Source organism: Leucoraja erinacea, unplaced genomic scaffold, assembly GCF_028641065.1.
Source record: "Leucoraja erinacea ecotype New England unplaced genomic scaffold, Leri_hhj_1 Leri_1121S, whole genome shotgun sequence".
Lineage (NCBI taxonomy): Eukaryota > Metazoa > Chordata > Chondrichthyes > Rajiformes > Rajidae > Leucoraja > Leucoraja erinaceus.
This window is the reverse complement of record NW_026575365.1, coordinates 27934-49939: the sequence shown is the minus strand read 5'-3', so window position 1 is coordinate 49939 and position 22006 is coordinate 27934. Positions and strand designations below refer to the sequence as shown.

At 47.5% G+C, this 22006-nt stretch overlaps 1 protein-coding gene across 2 annotated transcripts; it reads left to right on the top strand.

Moving 5' to 3' along the window:
- The first annotated feature begins 387 nt into the window (after positions 1 to 387).
- LOC129715326 (tigger transposable element-derived protein 6-like) lies at positions 388 to 20810 on the top strand. Of its 2 annotated transcripts, XM_055665198.1 has the most exons (3): positions 388 to 2229; positions 15408 to 17214; positions 19424 to 19563. In XM_055665198.1, exons 1-2 carry the CDS (start codon positions 463 to 465, stop codon positions 17190 to 17192), a joined length of 3552 nt encoding a protein of 1183 aa, XP_055521173.1. In that variant the 5' UTR covers positions 388 to 462; the 3' UTR covers positions 17193 to 17214; positions 19424 to 19563. The 2 variants fall into 2 exon arrangements, with proteins under 2 accessions (XP_055521173.1, XP_055521174.1); XM_055665199.1 differs by lacking the exon at positions 15408 to 17214 and having other exon boundaries at positions 19424 to 20810.
- Positions 20811 to 22006: the final 1196 nt, after the last annotated feature.

Genomic DNA, 22006 nt, shown 5'->3' with positions numbered 1-22006 from the left:
GTTGGGAGTCAGCGGCCACAGCGCTCCGGAGCTTACTGCACGGCGACTCGGTAAGGCATTGCCCGCTCCCCGCCTCTCCGACCAGGTAGGGGACTAACAATTAAAGTTTCACCCTTCACCCCCCCCCCCCCTTCACATAAAAGCCCTCCAAACTAACTTACTAACATTTAAGCAATGATTTACAGATGTTTAAGTGGCTCCCCGGTCTCCGGGGAGGAGGCAGCCGCTACAGTAGTACAGACCTGGGTTGACCGTGGGTCGTTTCGGGTCAAGTTTGGCGCCAAACGCGAGCTTTGGTGTGCAGACGACATCCTGGGAAAAATGTCTGGTTTTCGGAGCTTTTCGGTTTTCGGAACTCCGGATAAAAGGTTGTGCACCTGTATTGTCTTTTCTCAAGTCAAGTCAAGTCAAGTTTATTTGTCACATACACATACGAGATGTGCAGTAAAATGAAAAGTAACAATGCTCGCGGACTTTGTGCAAAAAGACAAACAAACAAACAACCAAACAAACTACAGGTTCACAACCTTTTATCCGAAATTCCGGAAACCGAAAAGCTCCGAAACCCCGACATTTTTTCCAGGATGTTGTCTGCACACCAAAGCTCGCGTTTGCCGCCAAACGCACGTCACCTCTGCTGCTCACGGATATTTTGTTTATTTTTTGCTTTTTTTCTTTTTTACTTTGAAGACGGTGAAAATGTCAGAAAGAGCTGCAGATTCCCCTATGGATAACAGGGAGAAGCAGAAAAGGAAGCATCTGGCATTATCGATAGCACAGAAAATAGAGTTATTGCAGAAGCTTGATCGTGGTGAATCTGTGCGGCGTCTTACTGAAGATTACGGTGTGGGAACTACCACCATACATGACCTAAAGAAACAGAAACTTAAGTTGTTGAAGTTTTACAGTGACAGTGATGACCAGAAACTAATGAAAAATAGGAAAACGCTGCATAGGGCAAAAAACGAAGATCATGACCGTGTGCTGATGGAGTGGATTCGACAACGAAGAGGTGAGCGTATGCCACTGACTGGTTTGATGGTAATGAAACAAGCTAGAAAATACCATGAAGAACTGAACATTGGAGGCAAGTGTGAATATTCAGAAGGTTGGATGCAGAAATTTAAGAAGCGCCATGGTATAAAATATCTGAAAATCTGTGGAGTAAAAGCTTCTGCTGCTTATGATGCAGCTGAACGTTACATTGGTGAATTTGCCAAGATGGTATCTGATGAAAAGCTTAGTCCGGAGCAAATATACAATGCTGATGAAACAGCTCTCTACTGGCGCTACGTCCCTAGAAAAACATTAACAACGGCTGATGAAAGAGCACTATCAGGATTCAAGGACGCTAAGGACAGGGTGACTGTTCTTGGGTGTGTAAATGCTGCAAGCACACACATGTTAAAGTTGGCAGTGCTTGGAAAAAGCCAACATCCAAGATGTTTTAAAGGTGTAACAAATCTACCTGTGCATTATTATGCAAACAAGAATGCATGGGTAACCAGAGAAATGTTTACCAATTGGTTCAATAACCATTTCGTACCAGCTGCACGAGCTCATTGTAGGAAAGCTGGACTGGTAGAAAACTGCAAGATTATATTGCTCCTAGACAACTGTTCCGCACATCCCCCTGCTGAAGTTCTTGTGAAAAATAATGTTTTTGGCATTTATCTTCCACCCAATGCGACATCTTTAATACAGCCTTGTGACCAAGGAATTTTGCGCTCAATGAAGACAATGTATAAAGACTTTTTTCTGAACTGCATGCTTGCTGCAGTCAACAGAGGCGTAGATATCGAAGACTTCCTGAAAGAGTTCACTCTTAAGGATGCCATTTATGCACTTGTTAATGCTTGGAAAGATGTAACTAAATCAACATTAAAAAATGCATGGCACAAACTTTGGCCTACAACAATGTCCGATGAAAATGAGCCGGCAGATGAAGACTTTGAAGGATTCCGTGTCACTGACGAGAAGAAGATCATATCAAACCTCATTGCTTATGCCAAAAGTGTTGCAACAGAAAATGTAAATACGTTAGAGTCAGCTGATATCGAAGAAGTGCTGAATGTTGACAATGACGCACCTGTTGTGCATTCCTTGAGTGATGGAGAAATTGCTGAAATGGTGTTAGATAACAATAAGCATGAGGATAGCACAGGTAGTGATGAGGATGATGACATTGTGGACACAGGTGAAAAAATGCCCATAGATGATATACTGCATGTAAGTATTTTTTCATGTGTTTAGCTTAGTTTGAGCCAGTTTATGTTTAAAGTTTTACTTAATGTTTTATCTTTTTTTAAATTATTTACTCGGGGGATTCTTCTTGAATCCCTCGAGCTGGGCCACCTAAGGCCATGTAGCCCCGCTAAGGTGACAAGAGAGCGTAACTTCCTTCACCGAGTAACTGCCGGGATCGAGGCGCAAACTCGCAACCTTGCGGCCACGAGCCGGGCACTCTACCACTGAGCCCCCTGTAATGTTTTATCTAAAAAACGTTAAAATCTACGCTAAAAATCTTCCATTCCGAAATCCGAAAAAGTCCGAAATCCGAAAGGTGTTTGGTCCCAAGGCTTTCGGATAAAAGGTTGTGAACCTGTACAAACAGAATGGAACAGAATCACATATTTTTTTTAATTAAATATTGTGGGCGGAAGGAAAAAGGGGAAAAAAACAGCAATTAAAAAAAAAAAGCAGTAGACTGGTACGGTAAGGTTAGTCCCTGGTGAGATAGGAGTTTACAGTCCGAATGGCCTCTGGGAAGAAACTCCTTCTCAATCTCTCCGTTCTCACAGCATGGCAACGGAGGCGTTTGCCTGACCGTAGCAGCTGGAACAGTCCGTTGCAGGGGTGGAAGGGGCCCCCCATGATCTGGTTGGCTCTGGAGTTGCACCTCCTGATGTATAGTTCCTGCAGGGGGGCGAGTGTAGTTCCCATAGTGCGTTCGGCCGAGAGACAAAGGCCAATAATCCACAGAAACAAAAGCCTAGGTTTCAGGGCACACATATCATACTATGTACAGACTTTACAGATGGGACCGGTTAGACGACGTTTTAAACGTTTTAAAACTAGGCACAAACAGAGCAGACTGGAATGTGGTGCACAGCAGAGCAGCCCTCATGCACCTCCCACTACAGGTGCACAACCTTTTATCCGAAAGCCTTGGGACCAGACACTTTTCGTAATTCGGAATTTTTCGGCTTTCGGATTGGAAGATTTTTAGCGTAGATTTTAACGGCTGGCTCAGTGGTAGAGTGCTCGGCTCATATCCGCAAGGTCGCGAATTTGCGCCTCGATCCCGGCAGTTACTCGATCGCGAGTTTGAGTCTTCAATGTAGTTTTTTCTTGCAGAATAGGAGAGAATAGGGAGGGTTAGGCTGGGATCATTCTCTGCGAGAGAATCTTAGTGCGGGAGACAAGTATAGGAGAGGTGTACTGACTGTGTGGGCAGAACTTTGGAAGTGATTGCCCACCATTCTCAAAAGCCGCTGTGTCTCCCTGTCCCTCCAACTCCAGAGGAATCCGCTCCCCGATGGGCCGCTATGGCGACAAGTGGCAGTTCGCCCACAGCCCGAGCTGCGCCACCCCAAGAACAAGACGTACCTTGCACACCATCAGCTTCTGCCCCTACGGGGAGCGTGTTCCTCTGGAGTTGGAGCGGGGCTTTAGGTGATGATGACTTTAGGTTAGTCCATCTACCACCTGTTAGATAATGATAGGGCTGAAACTATGCCAACTGTTTTGATATAGTTCCCGTGGGTAATTACATGACCCGATCATAATGACCTGCCTGATATTTTAATGCCTGTACCTTTGCTCTTTGTAGATTTCATAATGCAATGGTCCGAATTGTGTAGCCAGGAATGCTGCTACCATTTTCCCAATTATTCTTGCTATTAGTTGAATAGTTTGTTGCTTGTTGACCATTAAATTATGGCATAATTGTGCCAATTCAACCGTTTTGTCTTTTGGCAAAGTTACAGTCATATGGACTGAATTAATTGTGAAGTCTAAGTCCATGATAGTGGATGGCTTCAACTTTGATTTATCTGGATGTTAAAACAAACTCCAGGGTTTAGTAGCTGAAACAGCTGACATGGCCAAATCCATGGTTTTCTTATTAGTTTTGCCAGGGCTGTTTTTAGTATCTTGGTGAATAATCTAGGGCTGATGTAAACCATTGGGTAACGTTTTAATCGGCATAGCTGCCCCATCCAGGTAAATTTCAGGTATCTGCTATGATCCTTTGAATGGTACTAAATAGTAAACATCTTTAAGATCAATGCTTGCCATAAAGTAACCTTTGGAAATTAGTCGTTTGGCAGTAACCACCGTTTCCATTTTGAAATGTATACTTAACAAACATATTTAGTGCAGTTAAGTCAATGATGATGCGACATCCACCATCTTTTTGGGTTTAGTGACGAATATTTGATCTGAATTCCAAGGGTTCATGTTTCCCATGATACCCTTTATAATTAGTCTCACCAGTTCAGCTTGTCCCTCTCGTTTCCTTAACGGAGAGGGAAAAATACCCTCTGGGGTAAATGTTGAACTGGTGGCAATTACACTAGTATGAATTGTTTTTTGTATCCACTAAAGCCATTGAGTTTATACTGATCACTCGTGATAGACTCCCGTCCTTCTCGGTGTAATCTCCCCCCTGTTAGTATTAAGCCCCTATTTGGGCCCCTATTTTCTATACGTTGGTAGGAACCAGACCCACCTACCTCCATGGTTATGGGTATTCTTCTGTTTCCTCCCGGTCCAACGAGTCTTGCACGTCGTGTGACGTGACGGGGGTGGCGCATTTTCCATGGGACCTGCTCTGGGCCCCGGCCTGAAAGGCTTACGGGATTGGCATGCAGGCCCCGAGCTTTCACCAGTACCATGAGGTAGACCCTGCTGGTGGATGCGTTAGAGGTACTGCTGACTGGTTTACGTGTGGTGCTCATTCCAGACCCTGCCCTCTTACGCCGATATGTTGGACACTTCGTCCAGTTTTTTAGGCTTGGTTTGGTAACTTAGCCAGACAGCAGGATCTGTGGTTGTGAGGTCGGCGTTCTTACAGTCCTGTAAATTTTTAGTTGAGGGCAGGTTTTATAACTTCCTGAGAAGTTGCGGACACTGCGAACAGTAGGGTCAGGTGTTTTGCCATACTACCCTGACCCTCTGGAAAGAGCATGCGAAAATGATAGCCGACGTCAGGGATATCAAATTCATTTTAAAATATTTGGGGTTTTTTTAAGAGCGATGCTCAATGTATCCCCCAATAATGGTGGGCACTTTGAGTAAATGCAATTTAGGGGAGGCGTGATGAAATCCAACACCTCACGACTACCTGTCTTGGAGAGGTTTTGTGAATAGAACAGGTAGTAAGCTGGCCGTCAGTTGAGACTGAAAAGCCATCTCGCTAGTGGTGAAGCCACATAGCGGCCACACCCAGCAGCTCTTCCTGATCCTGTACCTCAAGCATACTCCCGATGTTGTTCAGCCAGTGACCCCTCTTCTTGACCAGCCCAGCTCTGGTTCCCATCAATCCCTCGACAAGGGAGATGGCCAGTGCTGTAGCACCGGAGTGGGAGTGTTAGCTCCCTTGGCGGACTTGCCCCTGCTCCTGAGGCAGTCTCGCTGGAGTTTTTAAGCTCCATGACCTTCCCCTGGCTTGGGGCAACAGACATTCTTGTTTCCTATTTGAAGTGCTGATCCCATCTTCCGTGTCTGTCTCCAGCCTGAGGTTGGTCCTGACCTTGCTATTAGAGGCGGTCTGCCGTTTTCGGGCGGCATTTCAGCGGTTCTCGGGCGGCGAGTCTCCTTGTCGGGAGTCTGCAGGGGTGCCGGCCGGTTTTTTAATTTCCCTCCAGTCCGCTGCTGTTGGTCAGACAGCTGTTTTAGCAGACTGGGCATCAGCGCAGCACCCGTGTCTGTGGACCGCAGCGTGTGCGGTCCCGTTGCCGCCTCTCTCCCCTCCACTGTCGGCTCCTTCCCTGGAGTCGAACGGGGACCGCTTCCCTCTGCTGCTTGGCTCCCCCTGGAGCAAAAAACACAAGACAAAGACCGATTTTAGTCTGAAGGTAAGTACTTACCTAACGTTCCTTTCTTTCAGGCTTGTAGCGGGAGCGCCTGACTCCCGCCTGCCGCTGTTGCATTGCTGGCGTAATGCCGCGTCTGCGCGCTGAGCGGGTTCTTCACGTAGTCACTCACGTGACTCCGAAGTAAAATCATTGCTTAAATGTTAGTCGGTTAGTTTGGAGGGATTTTATGTGGTGGGGGGGGGGGTGAAGGGGGAAACTTACATTCTTAGTCCCCTACCTGGTCGGAGAGGCGGGGAGCGGGCAATGCCTTACCGGGTCGCCGTGCGGTAAGCTACGGAGCGCTGTGGCCGCCGACTATCAACATCGCGGAGCTGGGGCTGCGGGCGTCCGGCCGTGGGCGGCACCGGTTGGAGCTCCGACCCCGGCAACTCTACCCCTGGCTGCGCGGCGCTCCAAATCCAGCGCCGCCCGTGGCCGGACGCCCGCAGCCCCAGCTCCGCGATGTTGGGAGTCGGCGCCGTCGCAGCGCTGGGATACCAGCGGGGAGCGAGCAATGCCTTACCGGGTCGCCGTGCGGTAAACTCCGGAGCGCTGTGGCCGCCGACACACAACATCGCGGAGCTGGGGCTGCGGGCATCCGGCCGCGGGGCCGCGCTGGATTTGGAGCGCCACGCAGCCAGGGGTAGAGTTGCCCGGGGTCGGAGCTACAACCGGCGCCGCCCGCCCGCGGCCGGACGCCCGCAGCCCCAGCTCCGCGATGTTGGGAGTCAGCGGCCACAGCGCTCCGGAGCTTACTGCACGGCGACTCGGTAAGGCATTGCCCGCTCCCCGCCTCTCCGACCAGGTAGGGGACTAACAATTAAAGTTTCACCCTTCACCCCCTCCCCCCCTTCACATAAAAGCCCTCCAAACTAACTTACTAACATTTAAGCAATGATTTACAGATGTTTAAGTGTCTCCCCGGTCTCCGGGGAGGAGGCAGCCACTACAGTAGTACAGACCTGGGTTGACCGTGGGTCGTTTCGGGTCACGTTTGGCGCCAAACGCGAGCTTTGGTGTGCAGGCAACATCCTGGGAAAAATGTCCGGTTTTCGGAGCTTTTCGGTTTTCGGAACTCCGGATAAAAGGTTGTGCACCTGTATTGTCTTTTCTCAAGTCAAGTTTATTTGTCACATACACATACGAGATGTGCGGTAAAATGAAAAGTAACAATGCTCGCTGACTTTGTGCAAAAAGACAAACAAACAAACAACCAAACAAACTGCAACCTTTTATCCGAAATTCCGGAAACCGAAAAGCTCCGAAACCCCGAAATTTTTTCCAGGATGTTGTCTGCACACCAAAGCTCGCGTTTGCCGCCAAACGCACGTCGCCTCTGCTGCTCACGGATATTTTGTTTATTTTTGCTTTTTTTTTTTAACTTTGAAGACGGTGAAAATGTCAGAAAGAGCTGCAGATTCCCCTATGGATAACAGGGAGAAGCCGAAAAGGAAGCATCTGGCATTATCGATAGCACAGAAAATAGAGTTATTACAGAAGCTTGATCGTGGTGAATCTGTGCGGCGGCTTACTGAAGATTACGGTGTGGGAACTACCACCATACACGACCTAAAGAAACAGAAACTTAAGTTGTTGAAGTTTTACAGTGACAGTGATGACCAGAAACTAATGAAAAATAGGAAAACGCTGCATAGGGCTAAAAATGAAGATCATGACCGTGTGCTGATGGAGTGGATTCGACAACGAAGAGGTGAGCGTATGCCACTGACTGGTTTGATGGTAATGAAACAAGCCAGAAAATACCATGAAGAACTGAACATTGGAGGCAAGTGTGAATATTCAGAAGGTTGGATGCAGAAATTTAAGAAGCGGCATGGTATAAAATATCTGAAAATCTGTGGAGTAAAAGCTTCTGCTGCTTATGATGCAGCTGAACGTTACATTGGTGAATTTGCCAAGATGGTATCTGATGAAAAGCTTAGTCCGGAGCAAATATACAATGCTGATGAAACAGCTCTCTACTGGCGCTACGTCCCTAGAAAAACATTAACAACGGCTGATGAAAGAGCACTATCAGGATTCAAGGACGCTAAGGACAGGGTGACTGTTCTTGGGTGTGTAAATGCTGCAAGCACACACATGTTAAAGTTGGCAGTGCTTGGAAAAAGCCAACGTCCAAGATGTTTTAAAGGTGTAACAAATCTACCTGTGCATTATTATGCAAACAAGAATGCATGGGTAACCAGAGAAATGTTTACCAATTGGTTCAATAACCATTTCGTACCAGCTGCACGAGCTCATTGTAGGAAAGCTGGACTGGTAGAAAACTGCAAGATTATATTGCTCCTAGACAACTGTTCCGCACATCCCCCTGCTGAAGTTCTTGTGAAAAATAAATGTTTTTGCATTTATCTTCCACCCCAATGCGACATCTTTAATACAGCCTTGTGACCAAGGAATTTTGCGCTCAATGAAGACAATGTATAAAGACTTTTTTCTGAACTGCATGCTTGCTGCAGTCAACACAGGCGTAGATATCGAAGACTTCCTGAAAGAGTTCACTCTTAAGGATGCCATTTATGCACTTGTTAATGCTTGGAAAGATGTCACTAAATCAACATTAAAAAATGCATGGCACAAACTTTGGCCTACAACAATGTCCGATGAAAATGAGCCGGCAGATGAAGACTTTGAAGGATTAAGAAAGTTGCCCCTGAATGTTGACAATGACGCACCTGTTGTGCATTTCCTTGAGTGATGGAGAAATTGCTGAAATGGTGTTAGATAACAATAAGCATGAGGAATAGCACAGGTAGTGAGGCATGATGACATTGTGGACACAGGTGAAAAAATGCCCATAGATGATATGGTGAAACTGTGTGATCAGTTAATTGGTGGCATGGAACAACATACATTTATCAGTGCCCATGAGATTATGGCAGTTTATTCAATCAAAGAGAGACTGCTTAGGCAGAAACCTCCGTTAATGAGACAGATGACACTGGAGGAATTCTTTAAGCCCAAGAACGATGGTCACCATGGGAACGATGTGAAGCACGGTGATGATGGTCACCATAACAACGTTGACGACATTGATGTTTCTCCAGGATCCTCAAAATAGTTGTTTTGTGCTTTTACTGCATGTAAGTATTTTTTCATGTGTTTAGCTTAGTTTGAGCCAGTTTATGTTTAAAGTTTTACTTAATGTTTTATCTTTTTTTAAATTATTTATTCGGGGGATTCTTTAATCTTGAATCCCCCCGAGCTGGGCCACCTAAGGCCATGTAGCCCCGCTAAGGTAACAAGAGAGCACCGAGTAACTGCCGGGATCGAGGCGCAAACTCGCAACCTTGCGGCCACGAGCCGGGCACTCTACCACTGAGCCCCCTGTATTGTTTTATCTAAAAAACGTTAAAATCTACGCTAAAAATCTTCCATTCCGAAATCCGAAAAATACCGAAATCCGAAAGGTGTTTGGTCCCAAGGCTTTCGGATAAAAGGTTGTGAACCTGTACAAACAGAATGGAACAGAATCACATATTCTTTTTTAAATTAAATATTGTGGGCGGAGGGAAAAAGGGAAAAAAACAGCAATTAAAAAAAAAAAGCAGTAGACTGGTACGGTAAGGTTAGACCCTGGTGAGATAGGAGTTTACAGTCCGAATGGCGTCTGGGAAGAAACTCCTTCTCAATCTCTCCGTTCTCACAGCATGGCAACGGAGGCGTTTGCCTGACCGTAGCAGCTGGAACAGTCCATTGCAGGGGTGGAAGGGGCCCCCCATGATCTGGTGGGCTCTGGGAGTTTGCACCTCCTGATGTATAGTTTTCCTGCAGGGGGGGCGAGTGTAGTTTCCCATAGTGCGTTTCGCTTCGGCCCCCCGAGAGACAAAGGCCAATAATCCACAGAAACAAAAGCCTAGGTTTCAGGGCACACATATCATACTATGTACAGACTTTACAGATGGGACCGGTTAGACGACGTTTTAAACGGTTTAAAACTAGGCACAAACAGAGCAGACTGGAATGTGGTGCACAGCAGAGCAGCCCTCATGCATCTCCCACTACAGGTGCACAACCTTTTATCTGAAAGCCTTGGGACCAGACACTTTTCGTAATTCGGAATTTTTCGGCTTTCGGATTGGAAGATTTTAGCGTTAGATTTTTTCAACGGCTTTGGCTCAGGGTAAGGAAAGTGTGGCTCAGGGTGGTAGAGTGGGCTCGGCTCATATCCCGCAAGGTCCGCGAATTTTTTGCGCCCTCGATCCCCGGCAGTTACTCGAATCTCGCGAGTTTGAATCTTCAATATAGATTTTTCTTGCAGAATAGGGAGGGGTTAGGCTGGGGATCCATTTCTCCTGCGAGAGAAATCTTAGTGCGGGAGACAAGTGTAGGAGAGGTGTTACTGACCGTGTGTGGGCAGAACTTTTGGAAGTGATTTGCCCCACCATTCTCAAAAGCCGCTGTTGGTCCCTCCCTGCTCCTGTCCCTCCAACTCCAGAGGGAAAAAAATCTGCTCCCCGAGGGGCCGCTATGGCGACAAGTGGCAGTTTCCGCGCCCACAGCCCGAGCTGCGCCAACCACCCCAAGAACAAGAACGTACCTTTGCCACACACCATCAGCTTCTCTGCCCCTATACAACTCCTCTGGAGGTAGTTGGAGCGGGGCTTTAGGTGATGATGACTTTAGGTTAGTCCATCCACCACCTGTTAGGATAATGATGACTTGTGTAGATTTCATAATGCAATGGTCCGAATTGTGTAGCCAGGAATGCTGCTACCATTTTCCCAATTATTCTTGCTATTAGTTGAATAGTTGGTTGCTTGTTGACCATTAAATTATGGCATAATTGTGCCAATTCAACCGTTTTGTCTTTTGGCAAAGTTACAGTCATATGGACTGAATTAATTGTGAAGTCTAAGTCCATGATAGTGGATGGCTTCAACTTTGATTTATCTGGATGTTAAAACAAACTCCAGGGTTTAGTAGCTGAAACAGCTGACATGGCCAAATCCATGGTTTTCTTATTAGTTTTGCCAGGGCTGTTTTTAGTATCTTGGTGAATAATCTAGGGCTGATGTAAACCATTGGGTAACGTTTTAATCGGCATAGCTGCCCCATCCAGGTAAATTTCAGGTATCTGCTATGATCCTTTGAATGGTACTAAATAGTAAACATCTTTAAGATCAATGCTTGCCATAAAGTAACCTTTGGAAATTAGTCGTTTGGCAGTAACCACCGTTTCCATTTTGAAATGTATACTTAACAAACATATTTAGCGCAGTTAAGTCAATGATGATGCGACATCCACCATCTTTTTGGGTTTAGTGACGAATATTTGATCTGAATTCCAAGGGTTCATGTTTCCCATGATACCCTTTATAATTAGTCTCACCAGTTCAGCTTGTCCCTCTCGTTTCCTTAACGGAGAGGGAAAAATACCCTATGGGGTAAATGGTGTTCCGGAAACTGAAAAACTCCGAAAACCAGCCATTTTTTCCAGGATGTCGTCTGCACACCAAAGCTCGCGTTTGGCGTCAAACTTGACCCGAAACGACCCATGGTCAACCCAGGTGTGTACTACTGTAGCGGCAGCCTGCTCCCCGGAGACCGTGGAGACACTTAAACATCTGTAAATCATTGCTTAAATGTTAGTCAGTTAGTTTGGAGGGCTTTTATGTGGGGGGGGGGGGTGAAGGGGTAAACTTTAATTCTTAGTCCCCTTCCTGGTCGGAGAGACGGGGAGCGGTCGATGCCTTACCGAGTTGCCGTGCAGTAAGCTCCGCAGCGCTGTGGCCGCCAACTCTCAGCTGGGGCTGCGGGCGGCGCCGGTTGGAGCTCCGACCCCTGCAACTCTACCACTGGCTGCGAGGCGCTCCAAATCCAGCGCCGCCCGCGGCCGGGACGGCCGCCCAATGTAGGGAGTCGGCGGCGTCGCAGCGCTGGGATACCAGCGGGAAGCGGGCAATGCCTTACCGGGTCGCTGTGCGGTAAGCTCCAGGGCGCTGAGGCCGCCTTCTCCCAACATTCGTGGAGCTGGGGCTGCGGGCGGGCGGCGCTGGATTTGGAGCGCCTCGCAGCCAGGGGTAGAGTTGCCGGGGTAGGAGCTACAACCGGCGCCGCCCGCGGCCGGACGGAGCCCCCAGCTCCGCGATGTTGGGAGTCGCTGACCAGGTAGGGGACTAAGAATTAAAGTTTCCCCCTTCACCCACCCACCCCCACCACCACCACATAAAATCCCTCCAAACTAACTGACTAACATTTATGCAATGATTTACAATGATTCCCCGGTCTCCGGGGAGGAGGCAGCCGCTCCAGACTTTTCAAGCCGCCCGCGCTACCTACCTAATCTACGCTAAAAATCTTCCATTCGGAAATCCGAAAATGTCCGAAATCCGACAAGTGTCTGGTCCCAAGGCTTTCGAATAAAAGGTTGTGCTCCTGTAGTATGAATTGTTTTTTGTATCCACTAAAGCCATTGAGTTTATACTGATCACTCGTGATAGACTCCCGTGCTTCTTAAAAAACAGGTGTAATCTCCCCCCCGTTAGTATTAAGCCCCTATTTTCTATACGTTGGTAGGAACCAGACCCACCTACCTCCATGGTTATGGGGATTCTTCTGTTTCCTCCCGGTCCAATGAGTCTTGCACGTCGTGTGACGTGACGGGGGTGGTGCATTTTCCATGGGGCCTGCTCTGGGCCCCGGCCTGAAAGGCTTACGGGATTGGCATGCAGGCCCCGAGCTTTCACCAGTACTATGAGGTAGACCCTGCTGGTGGATGCGTTAGAGGTACTGCTGACTGGTTTATGTGTGGTGCTCATTCCAGACCCTGCCCTCTTACGCCGATATGTTGGACACTTCGTCCAGTTTTTTAGGCTTGGTTTGGTAACTTAGCCAGACAGCAGGATTTGTGGTTGTGAGGTCGGCGTTCTCACAGTCCTGTAAATTTTTAGTTGAGGGCAGGTTTTATAACTTCCTGAGAAGTTGCGGACACTGCGAACAGTAGGGTCAGGTGTTTTGCCATACTACCCTGACCTTCTGGAAAGAGCATGCGAAAATGATAGCCGACGTCAGGGATATCAAATTCATTTTAAAATATTTGGGTTTTTTTAAGAGCGATGCTCAATGTATCCCCCAATAATGGTGGGCACTTTGAGTAAATGCAATTTAGGGGAGGCGTGATGAAATCCAACACCTCATGACTACCTGTCTTGGAGAGGTTTTTTTGAAAAGAACAGGTAGTAAGCTGGCCGTCAGTTGAGACTGAAAAGCCATCTCGCTAGTGGTGAAGCCACATAGCGGCCACACCCAGCAGCTCTTCCTGACCCTGTACCTCAAGCATACTCCCGATGTTGTTCAGCCAGTGACCCCTCTTCTTGACCAGCCCAGCTCTGGTTCCCATCAATCCCTCGACAAGGGAGATGGCCAGTGCTGTAGCACCGGAGTGGGAGTGTTAGCTCCCTTGGCGGACTTGCCCCTGCTCCTGAGGCAGTCTCGCTGGAGTTTTTAAGCTCCATGACCTTCCCCTGGCTTGGGGAAACAGACATTCTTGTTTCCTATTTGAAGTGCTGATCCCATCTTCCGTGTCTGTCTCCAGCCTGAGGTTGGTCCTGACCTTGCTATTAGAGGCGGTCTGCCGTTTTTGGGCGGCATTTCAGTGGTTCTCGGGCGGCGAGTCTCCTTGTCGGGAGTCTGCAGGGGTGCCGGCCGGTTTTTTAATTTCCCTCCAGTCCGCTGCTGTTGGTCAGACAGCTGTTTTAGCGGACTGGGCATCAGCGCAGCACCCGTGTCTGTGGACCGCAGCGTGTGCGGTCCCGTTGCCGCCTCTCCCCCCTCCACTGTCGGCTCCTTCCCTGGAGTCGAACGGGGGCCGCTTCCCTCTGCTGCTTTGCTCCCCCTGGAGCAAAAAACACAAGGCAAAGAACGATTTTAGTCTGAAGGTAAGTACCTACCTAACGTTCCTTTCTTTCAGGCTTGTAGCGGGAACGCCTGACTCCCGCCTGCCGCTGTGGCACTGCTGGCGTAATGCAGCGTCTGCGCGCTGAGCGGGTTCTTCACGTAGTCACTCACGTGACTCCGAAGTAAAATCATTGCTTAAATGTTAGTTTGGAGGGATTTTATGTGGTGGAGGGGGGGTGAAGGGGGAAACTTTAATTCTTAGTCCCCTACCTGGTCGGAGAGGCGGGGAGCGGGCAATGCCTTACCGGGTCGCCGTGCAGTAAGCTCCGGAGCGCTGTGGCCGCCGACTATCAACATCGCGGAGCTGGGGGCTGCGGGCGTCCGGCCGTGGGCGGCGCCGGTTGGAGTTCCGACCCCGGCAACTCTACCCCTGGCTGCGCGGCGCTCCAAATCCAGCGCCACCCGTGGCCGGACGCCCGCGGCCCCAGCTCCGCGATGTTGGAAGTCGGCAGCGTCGCAGCGCTGGGATACCTGCGGGGAGCAGGCAATGCCTTACCGGGTCGCTGTGCGGTAAGCTCCGGAGCGCTGTGGCCGCCGACACACAACATCGCGGAGCTGGGGCTGCGGGCGTCCAACCATGGGCCGCGCTGTATTTGGAGCGCCGCGCAGCCAGGGGTAGAGTTGCCGAGGTCGGAGCTACCATCGGCGCCGCCCGCGGCCGGACGCCCGCAGCCCCAGCTCCGCGATGTTGGGAGTCAGCGGCCACAGCGTTCCGGAGCTTACTGCACGGCGACTCGGTAAGGCATTGCCCGCTCCCCGCCTCTCCGACCAGGTAGGGGACTAAGAATTAAAGTTTCACCCTTCACACCCTTCCCCCCCCCCCCCTTCACATAAAAGCCCTCCAAACTAACTGACTAACATTTAAGCAATGAATTACAGATGTTTAAGTGTCTCCCTGGTCTCCGGGGAGGAGGCAGCCGCTACAGTAGTACAGACCTGGGTTGACCGTGGGTTGTTTCGGGTCAAGTTTGGCGCCAAACGCGAGCTTTGGTGTGCAGACGACATCCTGGGAAAAATGTCCGTTTTACGGAGCTTTTCGGTTTTCGGAACTCCGGATAAAAGGTTGTGCACCTGTATTGTCTTTTCTCAAGTCAAGTTTATTTGTCACATACACATACGAGATGTGCAGTAAAATGAAAAGTAACAATGCTCGCGGACTTTGTGCAAAAAGACAAACAAACAAACAACCAAACAAACTACAGGTTCACAACCTTTTATCCGAAATTCCGGAAACCGAAAAGCTCCGAAAACCCGCCATTTTTTCCAGGATGTTGTCTGCGCACCAAAGCTCGCGTTTGGCGCCAAACTTGACATGCCAAAGCTCGCGTTTGCCGCCAAACGCACGTCGCCTCTGCTGCTCACGGATATTTTGTTTATTTTTTGCTTTTTTTCTTTTTTACTTTGAAGACGGTGAAAATGTCAGAAAGAGCTGCAGATTCCCCTATGGATAACAGGGAGAAGCAGAAAAGGAAGCATCTGGCATTATCGATAGCACAGAAAATAGAGTTATTGCAGAAGCTTGATCGTGGTGAATCTGTGCGGCGTCTTACTGAAGATTACGGTGTGGGAACTACCACCATATACGACCTAAAGAAACAGAAACTTAAGTTGTTGAAGTTTTACAGTGACAGTGATGACCAGAAACTAATGAAAAATAGGAAAACGCTGCATAGGGCTAAAAACGAAGATCATGACCGTGTGCTGATGGAGTGGATTCGACAACGAAGAGGTGAGCGTATGCCACTGACTGGTTTGATGGTAATGAAACAAGCCAGAAAATACCATGAAGAACTGAACATTGGAGGCAAGTGTGAATATTCAGAAGGTTGGATGCAGAAATTTAAGAAGCGGCATGGTATAAAATATCTGAAAATCTGTGGAGTAAAAGCTTCTGCTGCTTATGATGCAGCTGAACGTTACATTGGTGAATTTGCCAAGATGGTATCTGATGAAAAGCTTAGTCCGGAACAAATATACAATGCTGATGAAACAGCTCTCCACTGGCGCTACGTCCCTAGAAAAACATTAACAACGGCTGATGAAAGAGCACTATCAGGATTCAAGGACGCTAAGGACAGGGTGACTGTTCTTGGGTGTGTAAATGCTGCAAGCACACACATGTTAAAGTTGGCAGTGCTTGGAAAAAGCCAACGTCCAAGATGTTTTAAAGGTGTAACAAATCTACCTGTGCATTATTATGCAAACAAGAATGCATGGGTAACCAGAGAAATGTTTACCAATTGGTTCAATAACCATTTCGTACCAGCTGCACGAGCTCATTGTAGGAAAGCTGGACTGGTAGAAAACTGCAAGATTATATTGCTCCTAGACAACTGTTCCGCACATCCCCCTGCTGAAGTTCTTGTGAAAAATAATGTTTTTGGCATTTATCTTCCACCCAATGCGACATCTTTAATACAGCCTTGTGACCAAGGAATTTTGCGCTCAATGAAGACAATGTATAAAGACTTTTTTCTGAACTGCATGCTTGCTGCAGTCAACAGAGGCGTAGATATCGAAGACTTCCTGAAAGAGTTCACTCTTAAGGATGCCATTTATGCACTTGTTAATGCTTGGAAAGATGTAACTAAATCAACATTAAAAAATGCATGGCACAAACTTTGGCCTACAACAATGTCCGATGAAAATGAGCCGGCAGATGAAGACTTTGAAGGATTCCGTGTCACTGACGAGAAGAAGATCATATCAAACCTCATTGCTTATGCCAAAAGTGTTGCAACAGGAAATGTAAATACGTTAGAGTCAGCTGATATCGAAGAAGTGCTGAATGTTGACAATGACGCACCTGTAGTGCATTCCTTGAGTGATGGAGAAATTGCTGAAATGGTGTTAGATAACAATAAGCATGAGGATAGCACAGGTAGTGATGAGGATGATGACATTGTGGACACAGGTGAAAAAATGCCCATAGATGATATGGTGAAACTGTGTGATCAGTTAATTGGTGGCATGGAACAACATACATTTATCAGTGCCCATGAGATTATGGCAGTTTATTCAATCAAAGAGAGACTGCTTAGGCAGAAACCTCCGTTAATGAGACAGATGACACTGGAGGAATTCTTTAAGCCCGAGAACGATGGTCACCATGGGAACGATGTGAAGCACGAAGATGATGGTCGCCATAACAACGTTGACGACATTGATATTTCTCCAGGATCCTCAAAATAGTTGTTTTATGCTTTTACTGCATGTAAGTATTTTTTCATGTGTTTAGCTTAGTTTGAGCCAGTTTATGTTTAAAGTTTTACTTAATGTTTAAACGCTCTAAGGTGACAAGAGAGCGTTACTTCCCTCACCGAGTAACTGCCGGGATCGAGGCGCAAACTCGCAACCTTGCGGCCACGAGCCGGGCACTCTACCACTGAGCCCCCTGTAATATTTTATCTAAAAAACGTTAAAATCTACGCTAAAAATCTTCCATTCCGAAATCCGAAAAATTCCGAAATCCGAAAGGTATTTGGTCCCAAGGCTTTCGGATAAAAGGTTGTGAACCTGTACAAACAGAATGGAACAGAATCACATATTCTTTTTTAAATTAAATATTGTTGGCAGAAGGAAAAGGGGAAAAAAACAGCAATTTTTAAAAAAAGCAGTAGACTGGCACGGTAAGGTTAGTCCCTGGTGAGATAGGAGTTTACAGTCCGAATGGCCTCTGGGAAGAAACTCCTTCTCAATCTCTCCGTTCTCACAGCATTGCAACGGAGGCGTTTGCCTGACCGTAGCAGCTGGAACAGTCCGTTGCAGGGGTGGAAGGGGCCCCCCATGATCTGGTTAGCTCTGGAGTTGCACCTCCTGATGTATAGTTCCTGCAGGGGGGGCGAGTGTAGTTCCCATAGTGCGTTCGGCCGAGAGACAAAGGCCAATAATCCACAGAAACAAAAGCCTAGGTTTCAGGGCACACATATCATACTATCTACAGACTTTACAGATGGGACCGGTTAGACGACGTTTTAAACGTTTTAAAACTAGGCACAAACAGAGCAGACTGGAATGTGGTGCACAGCAGAGCAGCCCTCATGCACCTCCCACTACAGGTGCACAACCTTTTATCCGAAAGCCTTGGGACCAGACACTTTTCGTAATTCGGAATTTTTCGGCTTTCGGATTGGAAGATTTTTAGCGTAGATTTTAACGGCTGGCTCAGTGGTAGAGTGCTCGGCTCATATCCGCAAGATCGTGAATTTGCTCCTCGATCCCGGCAGTTACTCGATCGCGAGTTTGAGTCTTCAATGTAGTTTTTTCTTGCAGAATAGGAGAGAATAGGGAGGGTTAGGCTGGGATCATTCTCTGCGAGAGAATCTTAGTGCGGGAGACAAGTATAGGAGAGGTGTACTGACTGTGTGGGCAGAACTTTGGAAGTGATTGCCCACCATTCTCAAAAGCCGCTGTGTCTCCCTGTCCCTCCAACTCCAGAGGAATCCGCTCCCCGATGGGCCGCTACGGCGACGAGTGGCAGTTCGCCCACAGCCCGAGCTGCGCCACCCAAGAACAAGACGCACCTTGCACACCATCAGCTTCTGCCCCTACGGGGAACATGTTCCTCTGGAGTTGGAGCGGGGCTGAGCTGGAGTTGCTGATCTGGGATCTCCGTGCTTGCAGTGGCCCTGGGGGTCGGTGTCCCGATGAGGGTGGCGCAGCTCGGGTTGTGGGCGAACTGCCACTTGTCGCCGTAGCGGCCCATCGGGGAGCGGCTTCTGGTGGTCCTGACGTCTTCAGCCACCCCCCTGTACAGGAGCTGAGACTGGGAACTGTACCGCCCTTGCAGGCGAGCAGGAGAGTGGGGTTGTTTGCAGTTGCAGAGGGAGGGGGCAAGGGTGGTACAGTTCCCAGTCTCAGCTCCTGTCCAGGGGGGTGGTCGGAGACGTCAGGACCAACAGGAACCCACTCCCCGATGGGCCACTACAGCGACGTGGCAGTTCGCCCCCAGCCCGAGCTGCGCCCCCTCATCCGCAACCCGGGTTCCTCTGGTGTTGGAGCGGGGCTGGGCTAGAGTAGCTGCTGGCTGTGAGTCTCCGGGATCACCGTGCTTGCAGTCGGTGTCCCGTTGGTCCTGACGTCTCCGGCCACCCTCCCGCGCAATATACCCTCACCTCTTTTATGAATGGGGATTTAGTTCCCCTTTCTTCGAGGACTGACCGGAGGTTCCGCTGTCACCTCTGCGGGCCGCCCTCGATGAACGTCTTCAAGGACCTTTCTTCAAGGACTGAAAAAATGTCCGCTCTTCGGAGCTTTTCGTTATTTGGATCTTCAGATAAAAGGTTGTGCACCTGTATTTGATTTAATATTGAACTTGTGTTGGGCATTTTGCTGATCAAAATAATTTCTACTTTGTTTTTTCTAAAACTGTAAATAGAAACTTGTTTCTACTTAATGTGGGTTTTTTTCTTTACATTTTTCAGGTGCCTCAGAAGAAGAAATGCATAATTGCCAAACCAAATGTCCAGCCTGGCAAAGCTAGAGCTTACCTTGAAGTGAATTTCTCTGTCATGCCCGAGTCTACGAGGGATCTTAAAAATGGACACATCTTTTACTTGTACACCTCGTTTGGTAAAAGTCTGTCTGAAACTGAGGGACGGCTGAGTTCACATTTCTCTTTGTCGGATGAAGAAGGCTATTCATTTGGTGCTGTTAACTCAAGGGTGAGGAGTCTTGTTAACCGGAGGACTTTGTTTAAGTTTAAAAAACTCTGCAATCCCAAGGAACTTGAAACATTTATGAAAATTTGTGATGGAACTTTTAAACTTCCAGAAGGCAGTCAACACATTTCTTTAGATGACTTTCCACTGCCTGTTGCCCAAGATCCTGAATCCTTGACATCTGCTGAAATCCAAGTGCCCATATTTCAAGACACCGAGGACATGGGCGATGACAGTCATAGTCTACATCCTCCACTGAATCTAGCTGCTGCCTCACCTGAATCAAGTCTCACACTAAGGGAACAGAAAATGAAGAAAAGACTAAACTTCATGTCTAGATCCAAGGTCGTTCTTACACAAAAGTATCACACAAAGATCAGTGAACTTAGGGCACAGTTGAAAACTCCTAAACATGTAGTTAATCAAGCCTTAGAGATAAAGCAAAACCAAATAGATTTGAAGGACAGAAAGATTCAGGAACTCAAAACCAAATTACGTGGGACTACTTTGGCACGAGAGCTTGCTGAAACCAAGGCAGAGTTTTTGAAACTTAAAAAAGCACATAGACAATTGCTCAAGTTTCATGGCAGTGAGGGAAAGGGGGAAACTGTTTCAATTCACCAGTACAGAAAAATTCAGGAAAAACTAAAGGACAGGGAAGAGGATGTGATACTCCTCAAATTTGACAATCTTGTCCTCAAGGAAGCAATCGAAACTCTGGAGGCAACATTACAAATTGACTTGAATGTTCAAGAAGGAACTGCAGATGCTGGAAAATCAAATGTAGACAAAAATGCTGTACAAACTCAGCGGGTATTGTTATCCCTGAACAATTCTGGGATAACGACACCATAGATGCCTTGTCCATGGCCCGAAGCTTCTCTCAGCCGGTAATTATTTTGGGCCACCCACATATGGGACTGATGGTGTTCAGGTTCGTTTTTACTTCAAACAGACAACAACACAAAAATTAGTGATAAAGCATTAAACTCTTTATTTCGCCAGGTGGGTGTGGCTGTAAACTCTTACAGACTATAGGTTCACTCTATTCCCACACACAGAAGCAATGTTCAATCAGATATATTTATACCCCGATAATCAGCAATTCAGCAATACTTTACCTTACAGAGCATCTAGACCACCAGGGGCACCCGGGTGTTCGTTTTTTCATCTTTTGTTATTTTTAACGTCTGTTAAGAGTTTGTTTTAATGTACTTCAGTTTGTTTTATGGGGGGGGGGGATCAGGGGAAACATTTTATCAAGTTCATACCTTCCTGGAGATGTGATCACTTTTCGGATCACATTCGCCGGGCTCTGCGGCCTACCATCGCTGGAGCTGGGAGCCGCCTCGGACTGTCGTGAGCCCCACCGCGGGGCGCGGACTTAACATCGGTGTGGAACCCTTGCTTGCGGACTTAGCATCAAGGAGTCACTGTGGTGGATGTTCATGTTAAAATGTGTTTTTGACTCTGTTGCTTTTAATTGTTTGACTGACCTGGCCAGTGAAATTCCTGTCCCAGTCTGTTGTAAAACATACATGGCGAATAAAGTCTGATTCTGATTATGTTTGCACAGCATCTTGCCTGTTAAGATTGACAGGTTCTTCCGAGAGACGAAAGGTTAGCCCATATATGGTTGTGTTGAAGAAGCTGTTTAACTGCAGATTAAGCATTTGATATTTTTATTTACCTTATTAACGCACATTCTAATCTTATGGAGTAAAGAGTACGAGCCAAAGAGTACGAACCATTCTCCTGATGTTTATATCATAAAGGGAAAACATTCATGTCGTTGTGCTGTTATCTCGCTAGTGTTATGTAAGAATGGCAAAAAACATCTTTTAGTTATAGTGCTGTAGCATTGCTAGTGTAATAGGAGAAAGGTGAAAGCATCCACTTTATTGATTCTAAATCTACAGCTGAATCCATTTTGTAAATTTTAAATCTTTAAACTTTCTCAATGGGACCAAAACACCAGCAGGTTCACCAGCTATCTAACGTTGTTATACTTCTGGTGAATTGGATTTGAAATTCTTTTGTCACACACAGCTTGTGAAATATTTTAATTTGTTTGCCTTCCACTGGACAATAGAAGAGCCCCGGCCTGCGGCCGATAACAATAGACAATAGACGCAGGAGGAGGCCATTTGGCCCTTCTAGTCAGCACCGCCATTTAATGTGATCATGGCAGGTCATCCCCAATCAGTTCCTGCCTTCTCCCCTTATCCCCCGACTCCGCTATCAGCTCTCTTGAAAGCATCCAGAGAACCTGCTTCCGCCGCCCTCTGAGGCAGAGAATTCCACACTCAGATTCAGATTCAGACTCACCATTCTCTATGAGAAAAA